We start from the raw sequence: 24,019 nt of genomic DNA, 5'->3' as shown, positions 1-24,019 counted from the left end.
TTATCGTGGAGTAGCAATTATTTCTTGCATTCCAAAACTCTTTGAAGCCATAATAAACCAATAACTTTTTCAACAACTAAAGACACGAATTACAAATAAGCAACACGGTTTTTTCAAAGGACGATCAACAACAACAAATTTGCTGGAATTTGTCACATTCACTTTGAATGCAATGGATAATGGTAATCAAGTTGAAGCTCTATACACTGACTTTAGTAAGGCTTTCGATCGTGTTGATATACCCTTACTCCTTCTTAAACTTCAAAAAATAGGGATAGAAGTCAAGCTATTGAAATGGCTAGAATCATATTTGACTGACCGCACCCAAATGGTAAGATTTAATGGGGAAATTTCAAAACCAATATTTGTTACATCCGGAGTTCCTCAAGGCTCTCATTTGGGACCACTTTTGTTCATTTTATTTGTTAATGACGTTTGCGTTTTTCTTAACAGTGTTAAGGCACTTATCTACGCAGATGATATGAAACTGTATATGGAAATAAAGAATGAAGAAGACTCTCAAACATTCAAAAATGAAGTTGACATAGTTTATAATTGGTGCACTATGAGTTTATTACAGCTCAATGTTAGGAAATGCACTTTGATTACTTTTACAAGAAGAAGAACACCATTGAACAATGGTATTATACTGGGTAATCAACCCATCAGTAGATGTCAACGAGTAAGAGATTTAGGTGTGATCTTAGATTCGAAACTAAATTTCGTGGATCATTATAATACAATCATCCATAGAGCAAATAATATGTTGAGCTTCATTAAACGCTTTAGTTACCATTTCCACGATCCGTACACAATAAAAACATTGTATATTACATACGTCAGATCAATTCTCGAATACTGTAGTATTGTATGGTCCCCCTACATAACTTCATACGAAGACAGAATTGAATCTGTACAAAAACAATTTTTGTTATTTGCACTTTGTAAACTAGGCTGGTCTTCATATCATCTACCTCTATATGAAGCACGCTGTATGCTAATCAATATTAAAAGCCTAAAAGAACGTCGGAACTCTGCCATGATTCTATTTATTATTGATATCATATCACAACGAGTGGACTCAGAAGAAATATTAGGAAACCTGAATTTTTACGCACCGATTAGGAACCTGAGAAACCCTAACATTTTTTACATAGATTATCGAAGAACGAATTATGCCAAATATAGTCCTATTAATCGTATGATGAGCCTCTGTAACGAACACAGTGAAACAATTGATGTAACCATGTCAAGATCAATGCTCAAAGACTATCTGAATAGCGTAAGATATCGTTAAATTTCACTGTAATATTTGGGAAGCATATTTCGTCTACGCTGGTTTGACGAAATAAATAAATAAAAAAAAATTGATTCTGTAACTTGTTAAAATCGTCTTTTAAAATAAACGAATAAATTATCCAGCCATCTCTCTTTAGATTTTTAGTTTTAAGTAAGTAGTTTTAAATAGTATTAAGAATGTATCGGTCTACAATTTAGATTGACGACAATAAAAAAAAAAAAATAAATAAATATCTGGATTGCCCAATAGTCATAATGACTGCTCTAAATTTCAATAAAAAAAAATAATGATGACAAATTTTTTAAAACGTTGTGACCTTTTAATAAATTGTGTCATAACGTGTCATCATTATTTTCCTAATTGATATTGAAAAGCAGTCAGAATGGCTTGCTTGGGCAATATGGTAATATATGAGGAATACAGAATATCAGTTCTAGGTAGACTAGTTCAGTTTTCAACAATTAACGAACATTCGAAATGATTCCATCAAAATTATTCCTCTCGCGAACGATTAACTTGTATGATTCGTAAATTACATAACCTGTTCGTCTTACCCTCACAATATGTTCACATCGCATCGCAATATCATCTACACCACCTACATACAATGTTAAACTTTCTGGTGAAAAATACTATTTTTGTGCAAAATTTGACGGATTAATTTTAAAAACAAAATTGCAAAAAAAATCCATCTATGTTTTGGACAACATAAGTTTCGATAGATATTAGCGAAGGAATGAAGGAATCTTGAACAAAAATTGTGTGTGATAACGATCACATTTTGAAATGACAAAGCTTCAGTGGAAATATTAGGTTGGGGAAAAAGTTATCCATTGTTTTCTCGGTAGCTGGCTTTAGTGATCAATATCTCGCCTAATATGGATCATACAATTTCATATTTAGGCTCGTTGTAAAGGCTTCACACTAAAAAAAATCTTTTGCTGGTTTTCGTTTGTTCCATTCAGTTGTGAGTTACAGGGTGTTAACAATGGAAGTCAACAAAGAGAAAATTTGATACATTTTACACTTTTTCTTTTATAAAGGCGAAAATGCACACCAGGCCGCTGAAATTGTGAGTGGTGTTTATGGTGCCGATACTGCGACATATTCTTATGTTCTCACGTGCAATTTAATTTTAATTTAAAAAAAAAATTGAGTGTAATAAACGAAATTCAGATCTCTACAATTGACCGTTTGAAACTAGCGATCGACCAGAAACGTCCAGAATCGGTCAACAGAAAAGACGTTGTGTTTTACCAGGACATCGTAAGGCCACACAATTCCGAGAGGATGTTTTAATGCACCCACCATACAGTACGGACCTGGCACCAAGCGATTACCACATTTTTCTCGCATTGCAAAATTTCCAGACTGCTAATAAATTGGGATCAAGAGAAGATTGTAAAAATCCACTACAAAAGTATTTCGGCCTAAGACTTTCATGGTATAAGGACTAAGATTTTCATGATAGAGACATTATGAAGCTACCTTTTGAATGGCAACAAATTTTACAACAAAACGGTGCATATTTGACCCAAATCGGACAATCCGAAGCATATTGAAAATAGTTTTGAATTTCACCTAAAAATAATGGATAACTTTTTCCCCAACCTAATATTAGAGAATCCATAGTGAAATTGATGAGTAAGAGCATCTCATTCAAGAACATACCGTTTTGTCTCATATTCCGAACAGTCTCAAATTCAGAACACTTCATTTTTACATGTGAATTTACTACACTTTAATGTTATAAATAATTGTATAATGAAAGCCCTGACATTCTTGAGGTATAAGCTACATTTTAACATCATTTACCGGCATTGATATACCCTATAATTTAAAATATTAAACATTTTCAAAAAAGTGACAGTCAAAACCAAAGATAAAATGCTTGCGTTAGCAAATTGCGTAAAAAACAAGCAACGTTTTTATTTCTGTTTTTGTAGTTCTTTCAATGTTTGTTTGTTTTTTTCATGTTATGTGCTAGAAAAGGTGAGAATCTACAATAAATGGATGAAAAAAAATGATATTTTGTGCGGAAATATTCATGAAAATAAGTATTGAAGTAATGTTCGGAATTTGAATCAAGTTTCTTTGCATGATTCAAATTCCGAACACTTCATTTTAAATGTAAATTCATTGAACTTTAATGTTATAAATAGTTGAATAATAAGAGCCTTGACATTCTTTGGGTTATAGGCTACACTTTCACATCATTTACAGGTATCGGTACAGCATATAGTTTATAATATTGAACATTTGCAAAAAAGTGACAGTCAAAACCAATGAAAAAATGTTTTAGAACATTAAAGGTTAGCAAATTTACATTTAAAATGAAGTGTTCGGAATTCGAATCATGCATAGAAACTTGATTCAAATTCCGAACTCTACTTCAATACTAATTTTAATGAATATTTATGTACAAAATATCATCTTACCTTTTCTAGCACTAGCAAACAAATTAGTTGAAAAAACTACAAAAACTAAAAAAATTAACGATGCTTGTCTTTTACGAAATTTGCTACCCTTAAATTTTCGTAAAAGACCGTTTGGGTTAGAGGAAATATGAATTTTTCACAGCAATTGGGAACTTTTGAAAAGGTCGTACCGATTTGAGTAAGAGAAATTTTTGATAATTTATATCTCAAAAACTATGAGTCGTACCGAAATAGTTTCTTTGAAAGAGTTATAGAGTATTGATGGTTGAATATGAAAAAAATGTACTCTGAGAAGAAAGATTAGTACTTTATTTAGTATTTTATTTACAAAATAAAATTTTAATTTGCGATATCAAAAAATATGTTTTTTTATATTTTTTTTCATATAAAATAGGAGTCATGTAGAAAAATTAAAAAATGGGCCCAAGATGGTAAAACTATTTTTGACGAACTTTGTGGAACATCGAATTTTTAGGAACTTTCGAAACTTCGAGTTTTTGTATGTTAGCAGTCATTTTTAATCACCAATTATGAATCCTGATGTTATTTAAAACAAAAAAGGTTATTATCAATCTCCTCCTAAATGTAGCCATTCTCGAGATATTTAAAAAAATATTTATAATTTATTGCCTTTTTAATAGTAAATAGGCCCTTTAAATATGTTTGTCGTGTTATACCATCATGTTCATGAGATTTTATGAAATCGCTTATAATTTCCAACAACTTTTCCAAATACATCGTTATGGTAAAGACATATGTTTAGGAGTTACGTTACGAAACATTCGAAGACATGTGGGTTAATACAAAACGTAGCGAAACTAAAAAATCATATTAAAAGAGATTATTTACTATAAAAAAGATTATAAATTAGAAATATTGTTTTAAATATCTCGAGAATTGCATTTAGAAGGAGATTGATAATAACCTTTTTCGTTTTAAATCACATCAGAATTCATAATTTGTGGCTACGAATGATTGCTAACATACAAAATTTCTAAGTTTCGAAAATTTCTAAAAAATCGATGTTTCACAAATTTCGTCAAAAATAGTATTACTATCTTGGGCCCTTTTTTTGAATTTTCTACATGATTTCTATTTTATATGAAAAAATTGAAAAAAATATTTAAAAAAAACATATTTTTTGATATCGCAAATTAAAATTTTATTTTATAGAGAAAAAAAAGAGTACTAATTTTTCTTCTTAGTGTATATGTTTTTCAAATTAAGCCAACAATACTCTATAACTCTTTCAAACACACTATTTCGGTACGACTCATATTTTTTGAGATATAAATTATCAAAGATTTCTCTTACTCAAATCGATAGCCCTTTTCAAATGTTACGCTTGAGTCAAAAAATAAACCATGATGATGTATTTGGAAAATTGTTGGAAATTATAAGCAAATTCATAAAATTTCATGAACATGACGGTATAACACGACAAACAAATTAAAAGGGGTTATTTACCATAAAAAAGACAATAAATTAGAAATATTTTTTTAAATATTTCGAGAATGGCCACATTTAGAAGGAGAAGTATAATAACCTTTTTTGTTTTAAATCACACCATTCCTAAAAATTCGATGTTCCACAAAGTTCGTCAAAAATAGTTTTACCATCTTGGGCCCATTTTTTAAATTTTCTGTATGACTTCTATTTTGTATGAAAAAGTTTAAAAAAAAAAAATGTGTATTTTGGATATTGCAAATTGAATTTTTATTTTGTAAATAAAAAAAAGTACTGATTTTTTTTCTTAGTGTACATTTTTTTCATATTCAACCATCAATACTCTATAACTCTTTCTAAGACACTATTTCGGTACGACTCATAGTTTTTGAGATATAAATTATCAAAGATTTCTCTTACTCAAATCGATACTTCCTTTTCAAAAGTTACGCTTGAGTCAAAAAATTCACAATTGCTGTGGAAAACTTATATTCCCTCTAACCCAAACGGAATACACACTTTCATTCGAATCAAAAATACTCATGTTTTGTCATTTGTCGATTTCATTTGGAATTACTCAAATTTAAATTTTATTTTCATAATACGTATTTGTTTTTTTATAGTTTTCATGGTCTCGGGACCATGAAAACGTGTTTTTTCTTAAAAGCTGAGAATTTTTTACACAACATATCCAACAATTAGAAATGTTTTATTTTTGTTTTTGAATTATAATTTTTCAAAGTTAATCTATGGTCTAAAAATCATGTTTCCCCTTTTTTTTTTTTTTTTTTCCAAAAATGACATTTTTCAAAAATTCATAACCTTTGAACTACCTAACATATTTGCATAAACGACATATTAAATTGAAATCAATGAGAAAATATTCAATTTGCTAAAAAAATGGAATCCTATTCGCATAGATCTCGTCTAGTCGCATAGGAATATCGAACGAAAATCATGTTAAATTTGAAAAACACTAAGTCAAAAACGATGAAAGACACACCTCTGATTTTTGGATATATTATTTAAAAAATCCTCAGCTTTCAAGAAAAAATGTGAAAATATATAGCGCCCTTGGTCCCGAAACCATGTAAACTAGAAAAGACGAGCACAATCGATAATTAAGAAAACAAAATCCAATTTTCTTGCGTGTTCAAAAGTTATGAATTTTCTAAACAAATGCTTATTGGCTGTTCGGAGTTTGAGACAAAAGTGTTCGGAATATGAATCAATGACATAAATGGTGTTCGGAATTTGAGACAAATGTGAATTCTTAGTTCAAACAAATGTTAGTTCTTCTTAGTTTTTCACCATGAAAATATATTTGTAAATCAATTTTTTTGAAGTCAAATGGAAAAGAAGACTCTATTGTATCCTAAAATCAAATTAATTTCGCGAAAAAGGACCATTTTGAGTAATGAGACACTGTTTTACACGTTGAGCCCCGACTGAAATAGGGGACCGATAATGAACTGTTCGTCTCGCCCGTGTCGGTCCCAGCGAAACGATAGTGGGCTTTTCTAAATATCATTTTGTAACTTTGGTGTTGCCGTTCCAAGGGCGACACTATCCGAACGAGAGGTCTGGTGTCAGTCCGGTGAGATCGGCGCAAAAAAGACGGACATTTCAGTGTCAGTCCCCAGGGACCGACGTTGGGCTTAACGTGTTAATGGCCAACAAAGCTTAAATGTTCGGAATTTGAGACAAAACGGTATACATTTTGATTGAAATTCAAGAATATTTTGACAGACATTTGAATAAAGTCCTCTGCTGTCTCTACTGGTTATATTATAACAATCTTGATTACACAGGTGATAGACATTGTTCGCAGCCTTTCAAGCAAATACAACATCATCCGTCGATCCAGTCAACTAATCATTTTCCTCTGTCGTGTCGGATGAACTTATAGAAACTCCCACCCCTCCTAGATAATGATAAAGATGATAACACACTAGACTTACCTGTTGTGTCGATATCACGTTCTGAGGTCGGACTAGCGAGTGCTGGATCTGTCGCAATTCCGACGAGCAGATGGACACATGTGGTGACTCGATTATGCACTGTTGCAACGGCCGGTCGTAGCGGGGGGAAACAAGAAAGGAAAAAAAAAAGAAATCTAATTTTATAAACCTCTCCAAGAATTCAGCAGCCCCGACAGCGGCTGAGAATGATTGGTACAATTCCGTTTTGCTAAATTGATTTCTCATTTCATCGTATCCCTCGAGAGGTGATTGATGGAATTTAATCATGATTTTGCTATCTGGTGAAGGAAAATGTCACATGTTTCGATCTGCCGGAGCTTGATTGAGAGTACTATGAAGGCAGGATATACATTGTAATTTCTTTCATCGACGTTACTCACCCTGTTATAGCCGACGTCCAGCAGAGAAATCACAGCCGTATCGTCCCGTTCGAAAACACTGAAATTGGAGTGATAGAGCAAATATACACAATAGGTTATTTCTCGCCACTTATATCTTTATGTATTTCAAACCACTAAAGGAAGGTATCAATGAAATCTCGAAACGTTAAATTCATCTTGATTCATCTAAATCTTCTAGCTCTCAATTGATCACGCCACGCTTTTCCTTCTATCCATGAAGAATTTGTCAACTTGATACCATCCTTCCTTGCCTCTAATTTCATGATTCATCCTAGCGAATCACTACGTGCAGCCTCCTAAAATCTATCAGATCGCAGCTATGTCACGAAAGGGATCTGAAAGTTTATTCCCCATTTTGTTTCCATTCCATCCATCTCCTAAATCTCCGAAAAGGTCAAGGGACGGTGTGAAATTCCATTAACCAACACACTGCAAGAGAGGAGGCGACACGGATCGAATCTCGTTTGGGAATTTGTTCCTGGTAATTATAGGGGAACTGTCGATTCGCATGACGTTGTCAGAACATAATGAAAAGTCACCGCAATTTGTGTGTTGTTGGATTTCCGATTTGGTTAAAGCTGACAACGTTCATAATGGTTGAGTTGAGAGAAATTACAGTCGCGCCTGATTGCAAATTTTAAAAAATGAATTAATAGTTTCTGAAATCCGAATATTTATGCTACATTTTGCATTGCAACTCGAAAATTGGATATTGGCAAATATATTTTTTAAATAAGCGAGCCAATTTTTTTGGAGAAGTTTTTTGACGTAGGACTACGTCTAACCGGAAGATATAGGGGGTGAAATGGAAATCTAGGCACTGAACAAGTAGGAAAAAATGCAAGATTTGGAACGCTTATAACTCGAGCATTTCTCAATAGATCGCAAAGAGTTTTGCATCAATTGATAGGAAATATATCTACGCATCAATCATAACGAATAACATTTCATTTTTCTTGAGATAAATAATTGAATAATTGTGAAATATCAAGCATTGTCAAAATGCACTATGTGCCCATTTTTGATTGGTCCATTTTGTGCTCCTCAAATCGTACCGACCAAAACGGGCAACCAGAGCAGCAGCGAAATAGAATGAAGCACGATTGGAAAGGAAAAAGAAAAAAATGAACGAAACATTGGTCGCAGTCTCACACATGCGTAATTCTCGAGCCAGCCAGTCAGCTTAAAAATCCCCGCTCCGCTGCCGTAACGATCATTCTTTGTGTGGACACCGACTGGACAACATCGTTGCTGGACGAGCTGGACGGCGAGGGATCGTGTGCCTTTCTCAAGGCAAGAGGGTGGAGGTGGTAGCGCTGGAGTAAATAGAGTAGAGTTTTCAAAGGGCCTTTCTCAAGGCTAGAGACGAATGAACTGCAAAAGTTTAAAGTCTCTATAATACAAGATCTTCCTTCCTTCCGTAACGATCATTCTCATTCAAACCGTACACCACATCGGTTCGCATCACAACACATCAACAAACCAACCCAAGCAGCCATGTCTGGACATGGTAAAGGAGGAAAAGTGAAGGGAAAGGCAAAATCCCGCTCGAACCGTGTTGATCTGGAGTTCCCCGCAAGGGTAGCTAGGCCGAGCGCGTTAGTACCAGTGCACCAGTCCACCTAGCCGGCGTTATATAGTTTCGGCCGCTGAAGTGATCGAGTTAGCTGGCAAAGCTGCTCGCGACGATAAGAAAACCCTCATTCGGAACAGTACACATTCGGTTCGGTGGACATCAAGACAACAGGCAGTTGCAGCGAGTGGCGAGTGGCAAACGCAATCGCAAAACGGCATCAGGTAGCAGAAGAAAAAAGTTTGTTCTTTATGCAAACTGCTTTGGTGGCAAATCCAGAACAAGGCGGCATCGAGGGCGTTCGAAATGGTTTTTTTCAAAACCACGAGTACTAAGTTGTCTAAATTGGAACCATTCCATAAAACAAGGCGCTTTTCAGGGACATTAAACCTTCCAAAAAAGAGTTTAGGAAATAAAGTTCAATGCTTTCTAAAACATTATCCAAAATAATAATAAAACACAAATTGATGTTTTCATAATTTGTTTGCCAGGATCTGATAAGTATGTGAATTTGGCAGTTGTTCTGAGCTTATTGATAGTTGGGGACTTTCCTGATTATTCAATTTTCATCAATTCTTAAATTGTTTCCAGATTGAAAGTACAGTAATTTAAAATTAGTTTTACATTTAGCTAATTGGACGGACATGTAATGCGACTTATTTAGTTGGACATTTTTGTAAACATAGAGATCCAAATTATGACCCCACATTGAAAGTCGACACTGTACCACTGTCATCGCAAATGTTAAAAAAAAAAAAAATTAAAATCGCCTCCAATGCAACACTGAGTGGCGCTTCGGCACGTCGCATTGAATGTAATTTACTGTACAACATGTCACAAAGCTGGATGGGAAGAAATTTTCCAACTGTGAAAGCTGTGGCGAGTGGCAACAAATCGCTAAACAGGAAGGTATAGCCGAACAAGATGGGGATATCGAGTGATAACAAAACAATAAACTCTTTAGATTGAAGATAATTTTGTGATCTTGAAAAGGACCCTTTTTAGCCTGCATGTGAATCCAACGAGCGAACAAATCGTAATGAATGTATTTTTTTGCCATCGCTCCCTTTTAACGCTCATTCGTTCGTCTCGTTGGACTCGCCCCTCTGGCTGAGTCTGCCGATTTGTCTCTATCCTGTGAGTGTGTACCGCTAGAGTATAAAACACGCGGACCCCAACAAAATATCTTATTTTCTTTCAAACCGTAAACCCGTGTGGTTGTACGGCATCGGCATCGTGGACGTAACAAAGGAGGACAAGTTAAGGGAAAGACAAAGTCTCACTCGAACCGTGCAGGTCTCCAGTTCCCTGTTGGTCGTATTCAGTGATTGCTCCGCAAGGGTAACTAGGCCGAACGGATTGGTGCCGGAGCACCAGTCTACCTAACAGCGACTATAGAGTTTCGGCCGTCGGAGTGCTCGAGTTGGCTTGCAAAGCCAACGACAATCACGACAATCAGAAAACCCGCATCAAGAACAGAGCAGCTTCGGTTCGGCGCTCATCAAGGCAACAATTAGTTTCAGTGAGTGGCAAAGTGTTTCTCCGGCACGTCGCATTAAATGTAATTTACTGAACAACATGTCACAAGCTGGATGGGAAGAAATTTTCCAACTGTGAAAGCTGTGGCGAGTGGCAAACGCAATAGCTAAACAGGAAGGTTTAACCGAACAAGATGGGAATATCGAGTGATAACGAAAACACAACACCAAAGGTTCTTTTCAGAACCATCAACATATTCATAAAGAGTAAACAGTAAACTAATCCATTTTTCTGGTAGATAGGTAGGTATTCACGTAGGAGAAGAAAATAAAACAATATATTTAAAATATATATTTAACAAAAGTTGTCCCCTTTGTATAGTCCTACGTCACTCCGGTTATGTCCCCGACATTACCCACCCGTCTTTTTTGGCTATTCCATACCTAAATTCATGTATGCTATACTTAAAGTAAATGTTCAAATTTTCTAATATAATAAATCGTTTGAGATAACGAGATAACGAGGGAATGTTATCTGGATTTTGAAAGCAACAGCTTTCTTCCAGTGCTTGGTGGTCGGAAGAAATATGATATGATATTCTCGCCTCAACCATTCGTTCGATATAATCGTCTAAGAATTCAGTGTCCCGTTCTAATCGTCAATACACGGCGTGGAAAATTCCTAAAAATAGTTTTTGTGCAATATCCGCTTACCTTTTCTTAACCACTGCCACCATTGTTGTGTGCTGACTTCCTTTGGAGTTTCGTATCGACCTGTTGGGAAGAACGACATTCAGAAAAAAAATGTCAGTTGTTTGAATTGTTATTATTTTCAGCAGAACCGGGTGCTATAAGCAAGGGTCAATTAAATTCTTCTACTATGGAAAACGGAAGTTTGCATTCTGGTTTATTCGACAAACACTTTCCAAATATATTGCTTGAGAAACAAAATAGATTCATGTGGTGAAATCACAATTGCATTACTTTTAGAGGAATTTTGTGCACTTCAACTACATTATCCATATAGAATTTCCATTATTTGAGCAATTTCGTTCCACTTAATAAGTTAATGAACGAATAATAAATTTTGAGCGTTTCTATATGTTTTATACCGGCATGTTCTATGAAGCGAATGCAGATTGGATGATAGGAATAATTGGATACTCTTGTTGGTTTGGTTACAAAAATGTTGCCTTTAGTAGACAAATTTAAAAAACAAATATTTTTATTCCTCCCCGATATTTTTTATCTATTCCACAAATATCGCTTTCAAATGTAAAATAAAAGAATAAAAAATTTATCTCGAATTACACTTAACAAGAAGTTGCACCTTTAAAAAACAATCACTGGGTTGCGGAATAAATTCATAGCGTTTTTACATTTCTTTCATCTTACAGCGATTTGTTTTCTGTTTGGCAAAGGGTATGTATTCATTCGATAGAAATCTTTCTGCTCCACAAAAATATTTTTATCCAAAATATATATTTTTATTAAGGCTCATATGGCGTCAGCCTAACGGGGCCGGGAGTTCAATATTTCGACAATGTTTGCTTACAACTATATTAGTAATATGTAACCGATTACTCGCGGTTGGCTCGAGGTTAGTATTACAAGTGTTTTCGTAATTGTGATGTTGCTGTCTTCAATGATCTGTACCTGTGCCCGACACGGGATACTTCCTATTGGGATGCAGCTGACCATTAATCAGCAACGCCCCCCTAGTCTGTACCCCATATCTATATCCACAAAACTATGTTAATTGTACTTTTGAGTTATTTAATTTTTAATTTTTTTGATTTTTTTATAATTTTTAGTTTTGAGGCTTAAAAATTGAATACCCAGGAGGCAAAAATCTATACTTGCGACACTACCGAAGCAGCCCGGGACATTTGCGTCGTGTGTGGAGAAGGTATACATCACGGAAATGTTTTGCAAAGTTAAAAAATGGCGACTTTGATGTCGATGACACGCCCCTTCTGACTTCGATGAAGAACGTCTCAAATCACTTTTGAAGGAGAACGGTCGCCAAACCAGTCATGAATTGGCGGAACTGCGGCGAATATATAATTGATTAACTTATTGACATAATTATAGTTTTTTGTTTAAATAAAAGCTCCGCTATGAACTTATTCCCCAGCCAAAAAACAAATTTTTGGTTTCTCTAATTTTTTGTAGTGTAAATTACGAACTGTACATAAAATTAGAGTGCACATGTAAAGTGAAAGCACTGAGAAAGCGTTGAATCAAATCATTACGGTGATGTTGTCTACAAAATTGCAACATTGGGTTGCCTAAAGGAAGGCGTTTGCTTTTGAAATATGTCGGAGAAAAGGGGCAAAATAGAAGAAAATGTGGTTTGTAGCCAGAGATGCCAGATTTGAAGACATGTCTTCATTTTGAAAACATTTGACTTACTGTGAAGACATTTGATTTTGTGAAGGCATTTTTAATACATTATGAAGCATGTGAAGACATTCAGTGTGATAGTGTATGTATGTGTGTATGTATATGTGGATTTTTGGGAGATATTATTTCCATTAAATTCCTACTATTGTACTCTTGACTGAAAATGTAGCCGAAAAAAGTGAGGCTTTTATCTCATTGTGATTCCTTGGATTTTTATCAGTTTACTTTTGTCCTTAGTAATCAATGGAGATTTTTGTCTCGGTGCCATTTACTCGCTTTTTTCACGACCACTTCACAAATCGAAGGTTTTCATTTTATGGATATGGTTTGAGGTACAACCAAAACTTCACCAAAACTTCAAATTTCAAATATATAAATAAAGTTATTTATATATTTTTTTTCGACGCATGAGAGCTATCCATTATATTTCTTTGCATTTTAATCTTTGTAGCTTAAAACCCACCCTAATAGAAAACTTTTCACAGCTCCGTTTTGGTGGAAGAAATGGGGCAATATTCACTTAATGAACGGTTTATCAAGTCAACTATCATTTAGAAACTCATAAGTTTGAGTTCGCAGTTGCGCGACATATACTTTGCTTATATTTAATGAAAAAAAAAACTTGAAAACCTCAAGGAACGTTTAATAAAACGCGCTATACAGCAATATAAATTAGAATAAACATTGTAGAATCTATCAAACATTGTTCAAAATAAAGTTATGAATTTTAGCTTCATTCAATATGATTGTGAAGACATTTGAATAAATTTTATTGTACCGGGTGATGACATCTGGAAAAATCACCTGGCATCCATGGTTGTAGCATTAACCCTTTACAACTAAAGTGCAATTTTGTTTGTGCATAGAATGAACGCATAAAGATTGAGTTTACATCATTGCTATCCACAATTTTTTTTGCTGCACTTGGAATATTATTTCAATATTTTGTTTAACCAAAGACTTCTAAAGGTATCTGCAATGTTTTTAGGGCTGCTTAAAATGTCTGATAATTATTTGGGAGTCATTTTCATGTGAAAACACCGCGATTTTAGAGCGCCGGCAGAACATTTTGTTTAAATTCGTTGATAAGTTTTTCACTGTTGGCAAATACTGTATAAACTGTAAACTGTATCAAGCAAATTGATAAATTTTTCACTGTAAGCGTTCTGTTAAGAATTTACTGTATAAGATCATTCAGTTTTTTCAATAAAATAAAATGTGTATTTGATGAAAAATAAAAGTTTGCATTAATTAATTGTAAGTTTATGGAAAGCGGGGCATAGTGGTCACCCTAAGGAATATGTTCATTTCCAGCGTCCACATACCGCTTCAATCCCGTTTTTCGAATCATATTGAAGCTAAACTTATTGTTGTTCAATATAGCAAACGACTTTCACTACAAAAAATTAAAATATTACATTTTTAATCATTAAAAAATACTTGAAAAATCTTTTTTTTTCATGAAGTAAAAAAGTGGTCACTCGCATATATCATGCTAAATGGAATTGATTCAAGCGTTTTTTGTCCAAATTTGTTCGAATCATTATTGAAACAGTAGGTGCATGTATACACACAGCCATTCCATGCCAAACCAATATAGTGGTTCTCATATTTTCGTGAAAAGTGGTAGTTTTGTTCCTCATCGCAAAATATCAGACCCGTATTTTTTAATTTTGTTTATTAAGTTTCCCATTTCCATTTTAGAGTAGTCCAAAAAATCAACTTTTCCCCCCTAAAAAATCATTTCTATTGAACTACTGGATCGATTCAGATGTTCGACATATCAAATTAAAGCGAATTAGCTGGTCTTTTGACGTAGGATTACGTCTTTCGGGAACATATTGGGGTACAAATTGAAAATCCTAAATCGAGAACATCATGAAAACTGTCCAATTTCAAACGCTTATTGCTCAGTCATTTCATGATGGATTGATGAAATTTTTGCGTCAATCGATTTCGGCACTCCATAACAATTTTTTATATTGAAGAAAATAATTTATTTCATGAAACTAACTATTGAACAATTGAAACATCTCAACCCCTAACCTAACGGTGACACCCACTTCTGATTGGTCGGAATTGACGACACATGCGGCGGGTCCCTAACAGAGACATCAAAACCAACCTTCCTGGGGAAAATCGGCTTTGCAAATACATAAAAGTAGGGGGAGATTTTGTTCTCACCGAAAAGTGTTCCCTAACAGAGACATCAAAACCAAGCTTTCGGGGAGAAATCGGCATTGCAAATATATGCAAGTCGGGGGCATTTTTATATTTATTTTTATAAATAAAATTTAAATTCGGCACTTTAATGTTGGTTGCTTCGTGAAATTTCATATTAATGACCGATCGTGTATTGTGGAAAATTTAGCACAAGTGTAAGTGTAAAATTGTATATGGTAGCAGTTGTGTTTATGTGCTCCCTTGGCCGAGTGGTTAGCGTCATAACTAACATGCCGGGTGTTCGGGTTCGATTCCCGTTCTGGTCGGGGGAATTTTTCGTCAAAGAAATTTCCTCCGACTTGCACTGTGATCACGCGTATTCTAGAACTTGCCACTCAGAATGCATTCAAGGCGTGTTATTTGGCATAGAAATCTCAACTAAGTACTAATAAAAATGAAGTTCCTCTAGGAACGTTAGTGCCATTGAAGAAGAAGAAGAAGAAGAAGCAGTTGTGTTAAAAATGACTTGATATATGAAATGATTTATTTCAATTTTCATAAATGAAAACCAACGTGTTGTTCCGCTCGAGAACGGGTCGTTTGGTTGAAGCTGTCTGTTTTGTTGTGTTCATTTTCACCCAAGGAAAGTTCATACGACGCGAAAAATTGGAAAAGTGAAGAAATATTAGAAAAATTGATATCTCATATGCTCTACATATAGTATTAGGTGTTGTTAGTTCAATTAGAATTTACATCGGGTTGAATAAACACTCAGAAAGTAAAAATTATAAAAGAAAAAATGACAGGAGGGTTGTGTCCGAGACACGACCGCATAGTTGACGTAGGATTCCATTAGGGCCTGAAAAGGGCCTTTTTGTTTGGTTGTTCGATATTGTTTGTTCACTCCTCCAGTGTTTACCGAGTGATGATGATAGAAGGATGGTAAACAGTCGTTGGATGGTGCGTATCAGATAAAAGATATCGAAGTGGAACGAGATATGATGAAAATCGCCCTTTATGATCCTAGACGAGATGCCTCCTGTGTTATTTATGGATAAAATAAAGAAAAAAAAAAATCGCCAATGTGATATAAGATAATTACCAATACCGAACACAATTATCAATTTTTCTCATCAGTAAAAACCTGTTACTTTAATATAGAGAAAACATATTTGAAATGGAAAAGGTAATTTTCTTTTATAATTTTTACTTTCTGAGTATTTATTCAAACCAATGCCAATTTCAATTGGTCTAACAACACCCATACTATACTATATGTAGAGCATATGGGAAATAACTTTTTCTAATATTTCTTCACTTTTCCAATTTTTCTCGCCGCATAAACTTTCCTTGGGAGAAAATGAAAACAACAAAACAGACAGCTTAAACCGAACGACCCGTTCTCGAGTGGGAACACACCTGGGTTTTTATTTATGATAATTGAAATAAATCGTTCCACATATAAAGTCATTTTTAACACAACTGCTACCATATACAATTTTACACCTACACTTGTGCAAAAATTTTCACGATACACGATCGGTCATTGATATGAAATTTCACGAAGCAACCAACATTAAAGTTCCAAATTGAAATTTCATTTGCAAGAATTAATCGTATCACTCACCTTACTTGTAATATAAAAATGCCCCCAACGTGCATATATTTGCAATGCCGAGTTCACCCGGGCACCTTGGTTTTGATGTCTCTGTTAGGGAACACTTTTCGGTGGTAACAAAAGCTTCCCCTACTTTCATGTATTTACAATGCCGATTTTCCCCAGGCTACATTGTTTTGATGTCTCTGTTAGGGAGCACATTTCGGTAGGAACAAAAGCTTCCTCTACTTTCATTCATTTGCAGTGCCGATTTCCCCTAGGCAGCTTGGTTTTGATGTCTCTGTTAGGGAATATATTTCGGTGGAAGCAGAAGGTTCCCCTACTTTTATGTATTTTCAATGCCGGTTTCCCCCAGGCAGCTTGGTTTTGATGTCTCTGTTAGTAAACCGCCGCATGTGTCGTCAATTTCGACCAATCAGCAGTGGGTATTTCCGTTAGGATAGGGGTTGAGATTTTTCAATTGTTCTATAGTTAGTTTCATGACATGTATTATTTTCTTCAATATAAATAATTGTTATAGAGTGCCAAAATCGATTGACGCAAAAATATAATCAATCCATTATGAAATGACTGAGCAATAAGCGATTGAAATTGGACAATTTTCACAATGTGCTCGATTTTGGATTTTCAATTTGTACCCCATTATGTTCCCGAAAGACGTAATCCTACGTCAAAACAGCGTTTCCATTTCAAATATGTTTTCTCTATATTAAAGTAACATGTTTTTACCGATGAGAAAAATTGATAAATGTGTTCGGTATTGGAAATTGCCTTATATTACATTCGTGCGTTTTTTTCTTTCTTTATTTCATCCATACATAATACAGGAGGCATCTCGTCTAGGATCGCAGAGGGCGGTTTTCATCATATCTCGTTCCATTTCGGTATGTTGTGTCTGATACGTACCACCCAACGACTGTTTACCATCCTTCTGTCATCATCACTCGGTAAACACTGGTGGAGTGAACAAACCATACCCAACAACAAAACAAAACGGCCCTTTTCAGAGCCACCAAATCATTATCAAGGAGTTCAACGATGTAATTCATCAAACATATCCAAAATCAACAGAAAGGTCTAACATAATCCTACGTCAACTATGCGGTCGTGTCTCGGACACAACCTTCCTGTGACTTTTTTTCTTAAAAAAAGTGGATGGGTCTTGGCCTAGGGGCACGGACGGGATCTTGACATAGGACTGTGATTGCGTGCAGTAATTGCATTTGAATCGAGTTTTTTCGTTGTTCAAGATCTGTATTTTTTTTTTCTTTTTTGATACATCAAATGGAAGCTCAGAATAAAAAACCGTTTCATGTATGAACTTGTATCCTTTAACGGGTTAGATTAGATAACGTGGTAGAATCCTGAACCACATTCTGTTCAAAAATGTACACAAAAAATACCGTTAAAGCCATTACTACCCTTTTCTTCTGTTTATTCAATTATATAGAAGAAGACCAAGAGTCATCATGCATGATTTTTAAACACAAGTCTAAATAGTTAAGATCTACATACATCTGAGTCTAAGTCAAATAAATCTATGACTACAGAAATATATTATAGATAAAAATAGCATTTTCATTGTTTGTAATAACTTTATAGCCCGGTGATGTATATTGAGTATTTTCTATGGCCATGAGTGCTCTCTAGGGAAGTTAGTGTTGCTGCTGTAGTGAATTGATTTCATTGGGTGCTAAGATTTGCTTATGTATAGGAAACGGAAAGAAGAATGGGCATGTGCACGAGGAAGTGAAGTGGGTTTCTTAGGAAGACATATATAGGGAGCATGGTATTAAGACCGCGACTACTCAAGCTATCATAAACTGATATGCGTGAGAATACCCTCTCGATCGCTGAATTAGAAGTTGCCAGTTGAATCCAATTATTGCATTTTTTACATAACCAAACAACATGCTCGATATTATGACATCCTGGACCAAAATTACATAAATTGTTAGTAGCAAGACCTACATGATAGGAACGTGAATTTAGCACGAATTGATTGGACAACATACAATACAATAACTGATAAACGCCTATTATTGGTAAATGAAGAAAAATTCATTAAACGCATCAACTCATATTGTAAGCTAACGCCCGAATTTATGCAAAAAGATTGCTCGTTAAGTCGGGAAGGAAAGCGAGTGGTTAGTGCAATCGAAAGGTAAAACATACCCATTCTAATCTCCAAATTGTTAACTTTTTTTTACTATCTTCATGTTTGAGGCAAGAACATTGCTGGATAAATTTCCTGTCTAATGGTATATAACACAACATATGTCGCAATAATGATTTTGAGTAATATGCGTTTGAAAACTCTTAATGAATCGTTACATTTTTCGTAGAGTGACTCCTATATATAGAAATAAAAGACATAGTCCTATGTCAAAAAATACTGCAGTTTCAAAAAAAATTAATTTTGTTGTCGTTATTATTGATTGTATTGGTTTTTTATGGTTTACATGGTCTCGAGATCAAGGACGCTACATATTTTTATATGTTTTTTTGAAAGCTGAGGTTTTTCACATAACATATCTAAATATCAGGGAGGTGTTTTTTTTTGTTTTTGAGTTATGATTTTCCAAAGTTAGCATGTTTCCAACTTCCGTTGAATATTCTTATGTGACTGGACTGCATCAATGTGACTAGAACCCCATTTTTACGCATGTGTGGTATTTTTTCAAAGATTCATTGGCTTCAAATTGGTAGATCGATCATAGAAAAAAAAGTTATGACATTTTAAAAAAAGTGTTTTTTGGAGAAAGGGGGGAAAGAGATTTTTTGGATCATCGGTTAATTTCGAAAAATTATAACTCAAGAACAAAAAATAACGTCTCTCTGATTTTAGATATGTTATGTAAAAAATCCTCAGCTTTCAAGAAAAATATAAAAAAATATACCACCCTTGGTCCCAAGACCAAGAAAACTATAAAAAACAAATACAACCAAAAATTACGAAAACAATTCATTCACGGATGTAACATTTTTTCAAAGAAGGCTAAGCCATTCACTTCAATTTGATATGTCGAGCATCTGAATCAGTCCATTAGTTAAAAAGTTATGAATATTTTAAAAAAAATTGGAAAAAAGGGGAAAAAGTTATTTTTTTTTAAAAACAATAAAATGGAAAATCAAAAATGACAGGAAATGAAAAAAAAAACAAAAAAAAGGGAACCTACCACTTATTGACAAATTTAGGAAATGTTCATAAAATTGCTAAAGAACTCGCTTTCGCGGATCAACCGCGGCGGATAATCGGGTTTCTACTGTATTGCCATCATTTTTGTTCAATTGTTTCAATATTTTTATTTATTTTATCAATGGTAAACATGTAAGGATTATGTTCTCTGAAGTTTGAGTCGATTCCTTGCATAGTTACCACGGCCGAGAGTTAAAGCCTAAACTGTTAAGTTTTGGAATATTTTACGAATAAATTTTGGTGTTTGTACATGTAGTGAACAAAAATATCGGAAAGAAAAAAAAATCGAATTCTTTCTGTTTTTTTTTCAAATATTTTGTGTATTAACACTATTTTTTCCAACTGATTCAATAGCAAATCCAATTAGCATTATCAACCAGCTATTATTTGATTCCTATAACCATAATAGGACCAATTCAGAGAAATTGTTGTTTGAAGAATTTCCCCTTTGATAAATAAGTAACACATTAACATGTGTCGGTCCCTAGGGGACGACATTGAGTTCTTCGTTAGAAAACCGTTAATCATTGGGGCTGACAGTTACAGAATAAGGAAATAACAAAGAGCATTGTTTGTTTTCGGGTGTTTTACGAAATGTGACTTCTTTCTTATCGAATTTCTGACTATTTTGTTTCTATACAATAAATATCTTTGGGAGCGAGGACCAACACTGATATTGTGCAAATGCTCTTGATGCGGACTGAATGGAAAGCGCAGCAAGAACAATCCGGGGCTCAACGTGTTAATGGTCGCATCGCAAATCGAAAGAGATTTACGCGTTTTGAATAATATTATGTCAATCCAATTGCTAATGCGAGCCAACAGTGTAACTCACCTCCCCAAAACATCGGCCTCGATGATCCTGGGATGCCGTGCATCCACCACGATGATGTGGTGGCCTCCGCTGTTAACATTCTGGAACGCTTCCAGTGCGGCATCCGCTGATTTGACGAAGGTAGGCTCGAAATTGAGCCGATGACAGGCGTTGACGAGCGCTTCGAACACCGGATCATTTTTGCAGAACGCTATTAAAATCTGGAACAAAACACGCAAGGAAGGCAAGGATGAAAGCAATTATTAGAATCAACAGCTCCGTTTATTAATCCTCGGCTGTTGCCCGGGCTGAGCTCCGCTTCTAGCAGGGCATTATCCGGGAGTTTTCCATTTGGGCGCGTGGCGTGGAAACGTGCGCCGTACTTTGCAAGCTTTTCGCGACGGAAGCCTTACCTTTATCGATGGGTTGGGTGGCAACAGGTTGGGGAATTTTAAATCCGATATTAATCTCTGCAAAGAAAGAGGGACAGGAGACAATCGGTTAGGATATGGTGTGGTGTATTGCATTATTTTCTCGCTGAATAGAGACAATGCGGAAGTGTATTTGCGTTCTTGCATTTGGAGAGTTCGAGGGAGCGATGCTCTCGCTCTGATAATTTGTGCTGAAATGTAAAAATGAAACTCTGTGGAGCTTTTACCGGACATTGAGTTTTATCTCCGGAATAGATAAGCTACGAGCAGCCACACATAGGACTGAAATAAAGATCACTGCTCAAGTTCTGTCGATTAGGGAATTGAAATAAAGTCTTCCCAGAATTCTTTGAACGTAGAATTGTGACTTCCACGAACATATAGGGGGTACAAATTGAAAATCTAGAAACTGGTTACGTCGCGAAAACTTTTGGGTCCCTCGTTTCTCCACCCCTTAATTCATCCCCATCCTTTCAACAAATGCAATAGGTTGAGGATGGCATTGACATTGGAATGAAACAGTTTTCGTATTCAATTGAGTTTAACATCTTTTAATTGCAGTGTAAGGGAAGAGATTCAACCAACATGGTAAAATTGATGGTGGTACGTAATTTACACTATTTATAAAAGATGTATGAGAAGTTGCGAGACGATAAGTTTTAGATATGTTTAGGTGCTTGCTTACGTTGGTATGATAGCACTTGAACTCAACGAAGAAGGAATTTTAAGCAAAACAATAAATATAATATACAGATTCAGCCATTCCGCGCTGAAAATTGGTAGTTTTGTTCCTTTTCGCAGAATGTTAGACTCGATTTTTTTTTATTTTTTCATTAGGGTACCCACATTTATCTTAGGGTGGTCCGAAAAATCAGCTTTTTCTCAATTTTCCCAAAAATTACTTTTTACAAATTCAGAACTTTCGAACTACTCAACCGATTCATATAATCGACATATCAAATTAAATTAGCTCTCTGAAACCGATTCATATGATCGACATATCAAATTAAATTAGCTCTCTGAAAAAAATATCGCATCTGTGAAAACTTTGGATTTTCTTTCTGTAATTATTGATTGTGTTTGTTTTTTATAGTTTACATTGTCTCGGGTCTCACGTTAATGGTCACAAGTTCAATTCTCACTTCCTGCATTTTTGTGAAATGGAAGTAAAGTGAAGACCAGCCGAAAGCTTCGAAAGCCACTATTATACAGAAAAAAAATAGTTTCGGGACCAAGGGCGCAATATATTTTTTATTTTATTTTTTTGAAAGCTGATGATTTTTCACATAACGTTTTCGAAAAATTCAAATTTGAAGACATTTGGCATCAACATATTTTTGTATGTACAAAATACTGCGAGGGATGGTGCCATAAAATCCGAAAAGAATTGATCACGTGCCTTATGGACGGCCCCAAATAAAAAATGGTTACCAGATTCGTATTCAGCTTCCCCAATTTATGTAAATACTATTGGCGATCTAACGTACAAATCAACACCTAGGCGGTGAAATATCTTTTTATTTTAGTTTTGTCTCAAAAAATCTGTATTGAAAATATATTAAACTATGAAGTCCAAATATATAAGTCCAATTTTGAAGCATAATTTTAGCTTCAGTATCATTGATTGGCAAAGTTATTATTGATTATACGATGTTGACGGTATTCACGTAAAGCCACACAAATATTTAATGGCAATGAATTGGTAATGGTAATGAATTAGAAGGTAGCATAATATGGAAACAATTCGAAAAATGGAAAACTGTCAACGCATAAAATTAATATAAAGCCATTTTGTTGCGGACGAATTCAGCGTTTTCAATGGTTTGAGCTTCAATATTTCCTGGATAAGGTTAATCTCTTCTTTTCGGCTTGAGTTGTGCGAAAAATTACGATAAATGTTTAGCCGCAATGTATTTTTCTAATTCGGACTGAACCGATTTTCACGTCCTTGTTAGGGAAATTCCTTGTGGCCTACACAAATATACGGAAAATTAGAAGCTCTATATTCAACGCTATTTTAACATATTACGCTAACTCTAAACTGCATGTAAATTTTAAATTTGCATTGCAATTGGAAGTGTCCAAATCTATTGGTGCAAGGACATCATGAATCAAGAAATAATCATAAAATGTCTGAGCATAAAACACACAAAATTTGACAATTTTTATATTGAAAACGTATATTCTCGAAAACGTATTTCTGCATCAAAACGTCTTGATCCTTCTTTTAGATATTTTCTTTAAAATTTAAAAACGTAGAAAGGAAATGAAATTCCACGTGAGTATGAGCGCACTTTTGTTTTTTAAATTCTGTGTGATATGGTAAGAACAAGATAAACAATATTGTTTATTTACTACTAGCTGACCTGGCGAACTTCGTTCCGCTCAAAATTGATTTTTTAATATGAATTCTTCCGAACATTCACGTTTTCTTAGCTACCGAACGTTTGTGAGTTCAATCGCAGAACTCATCATTGATTGATCTTTGATCTTTTCCAATTTCCGTTTTACTATAAATTTCCCATTACCTCTACCGAAACTCGTCCTTATAATAAAAATTTATTTTCAGACAAAATTTTCGCTCAAGATTCTTGATTGATTTTTGATTCACCTGCAAATAGAAAAGTAAGTTTTCATTCATAAGTTCATTTTCAGAGCGTGTTATTCCGCCTGAGAATCAATTGTCATTTTCGCTTCAAACCAATGGAACACGCAGCTTAATTCCGCAAACACAAAATACAACTGAACCAACAACGATGTAATTACATAT

At 34.6% G+C, this 24,019-nt stretch overlaps 1 protein-coding gene across 1 annotated transcript in view; it reads right to left on the bottom strand.

The window, feature by feature from the left end:
* LOC129770295 (high affinity cAMP-specific and IBMX-insensitive 3',5'-cyclic phosphodiesterase 8) overlaps window positions 1–24,019 on the bottom strand; it is a 495,796-nt gene that overhangs the window by 32,893 nt on the left and 438,884 nt on the right. Inside the window, exons 6-10 of the mRNA XM_055773030.1 lie at window positions 21,232–21,288; window positions 20,840–21,039; window positions 11,333–11,392; window positions 7,547–7,604; window positions 7,146–7,244 (exon numbers count right to left, since the gene is read on the bottom strand). Of these exons, the coding sequence (XP_055629005.1) occupies window positions 7,146–7,244; window positions 7,547–7,604; window positions 11,333–11,392; window positions 20,840–21,039; window positions 21,232–21,288 (474 nt within the window). The remainder of the gene's footprint in view (window positions 1–7,145; window positions 7,245–7,546; window positions 7,605–11,332; window positions 11,393–20,839; window positions 21,040–21,231; window positions 21,289–24,019) is intronic.

This window comes from Toxorhynchites rutilus, chromosome 2 (assembly GCF_029784135.1).
Source record: "Toxorhynchites rutilus septentrionalis strain SRP chromosome 2, ASM2978413v1, whole genome shotgun sequence".
Taxonomy (NCBI): Eukaryota; Metazoa; Arthropoda; class Insecta; order Diptera; family Culicidae; genus Toxorhynchites; species Toxorhynchites rutilus.
This window is presented reverse-complemented; position numbering and strand designations above follow the sequence as displayed.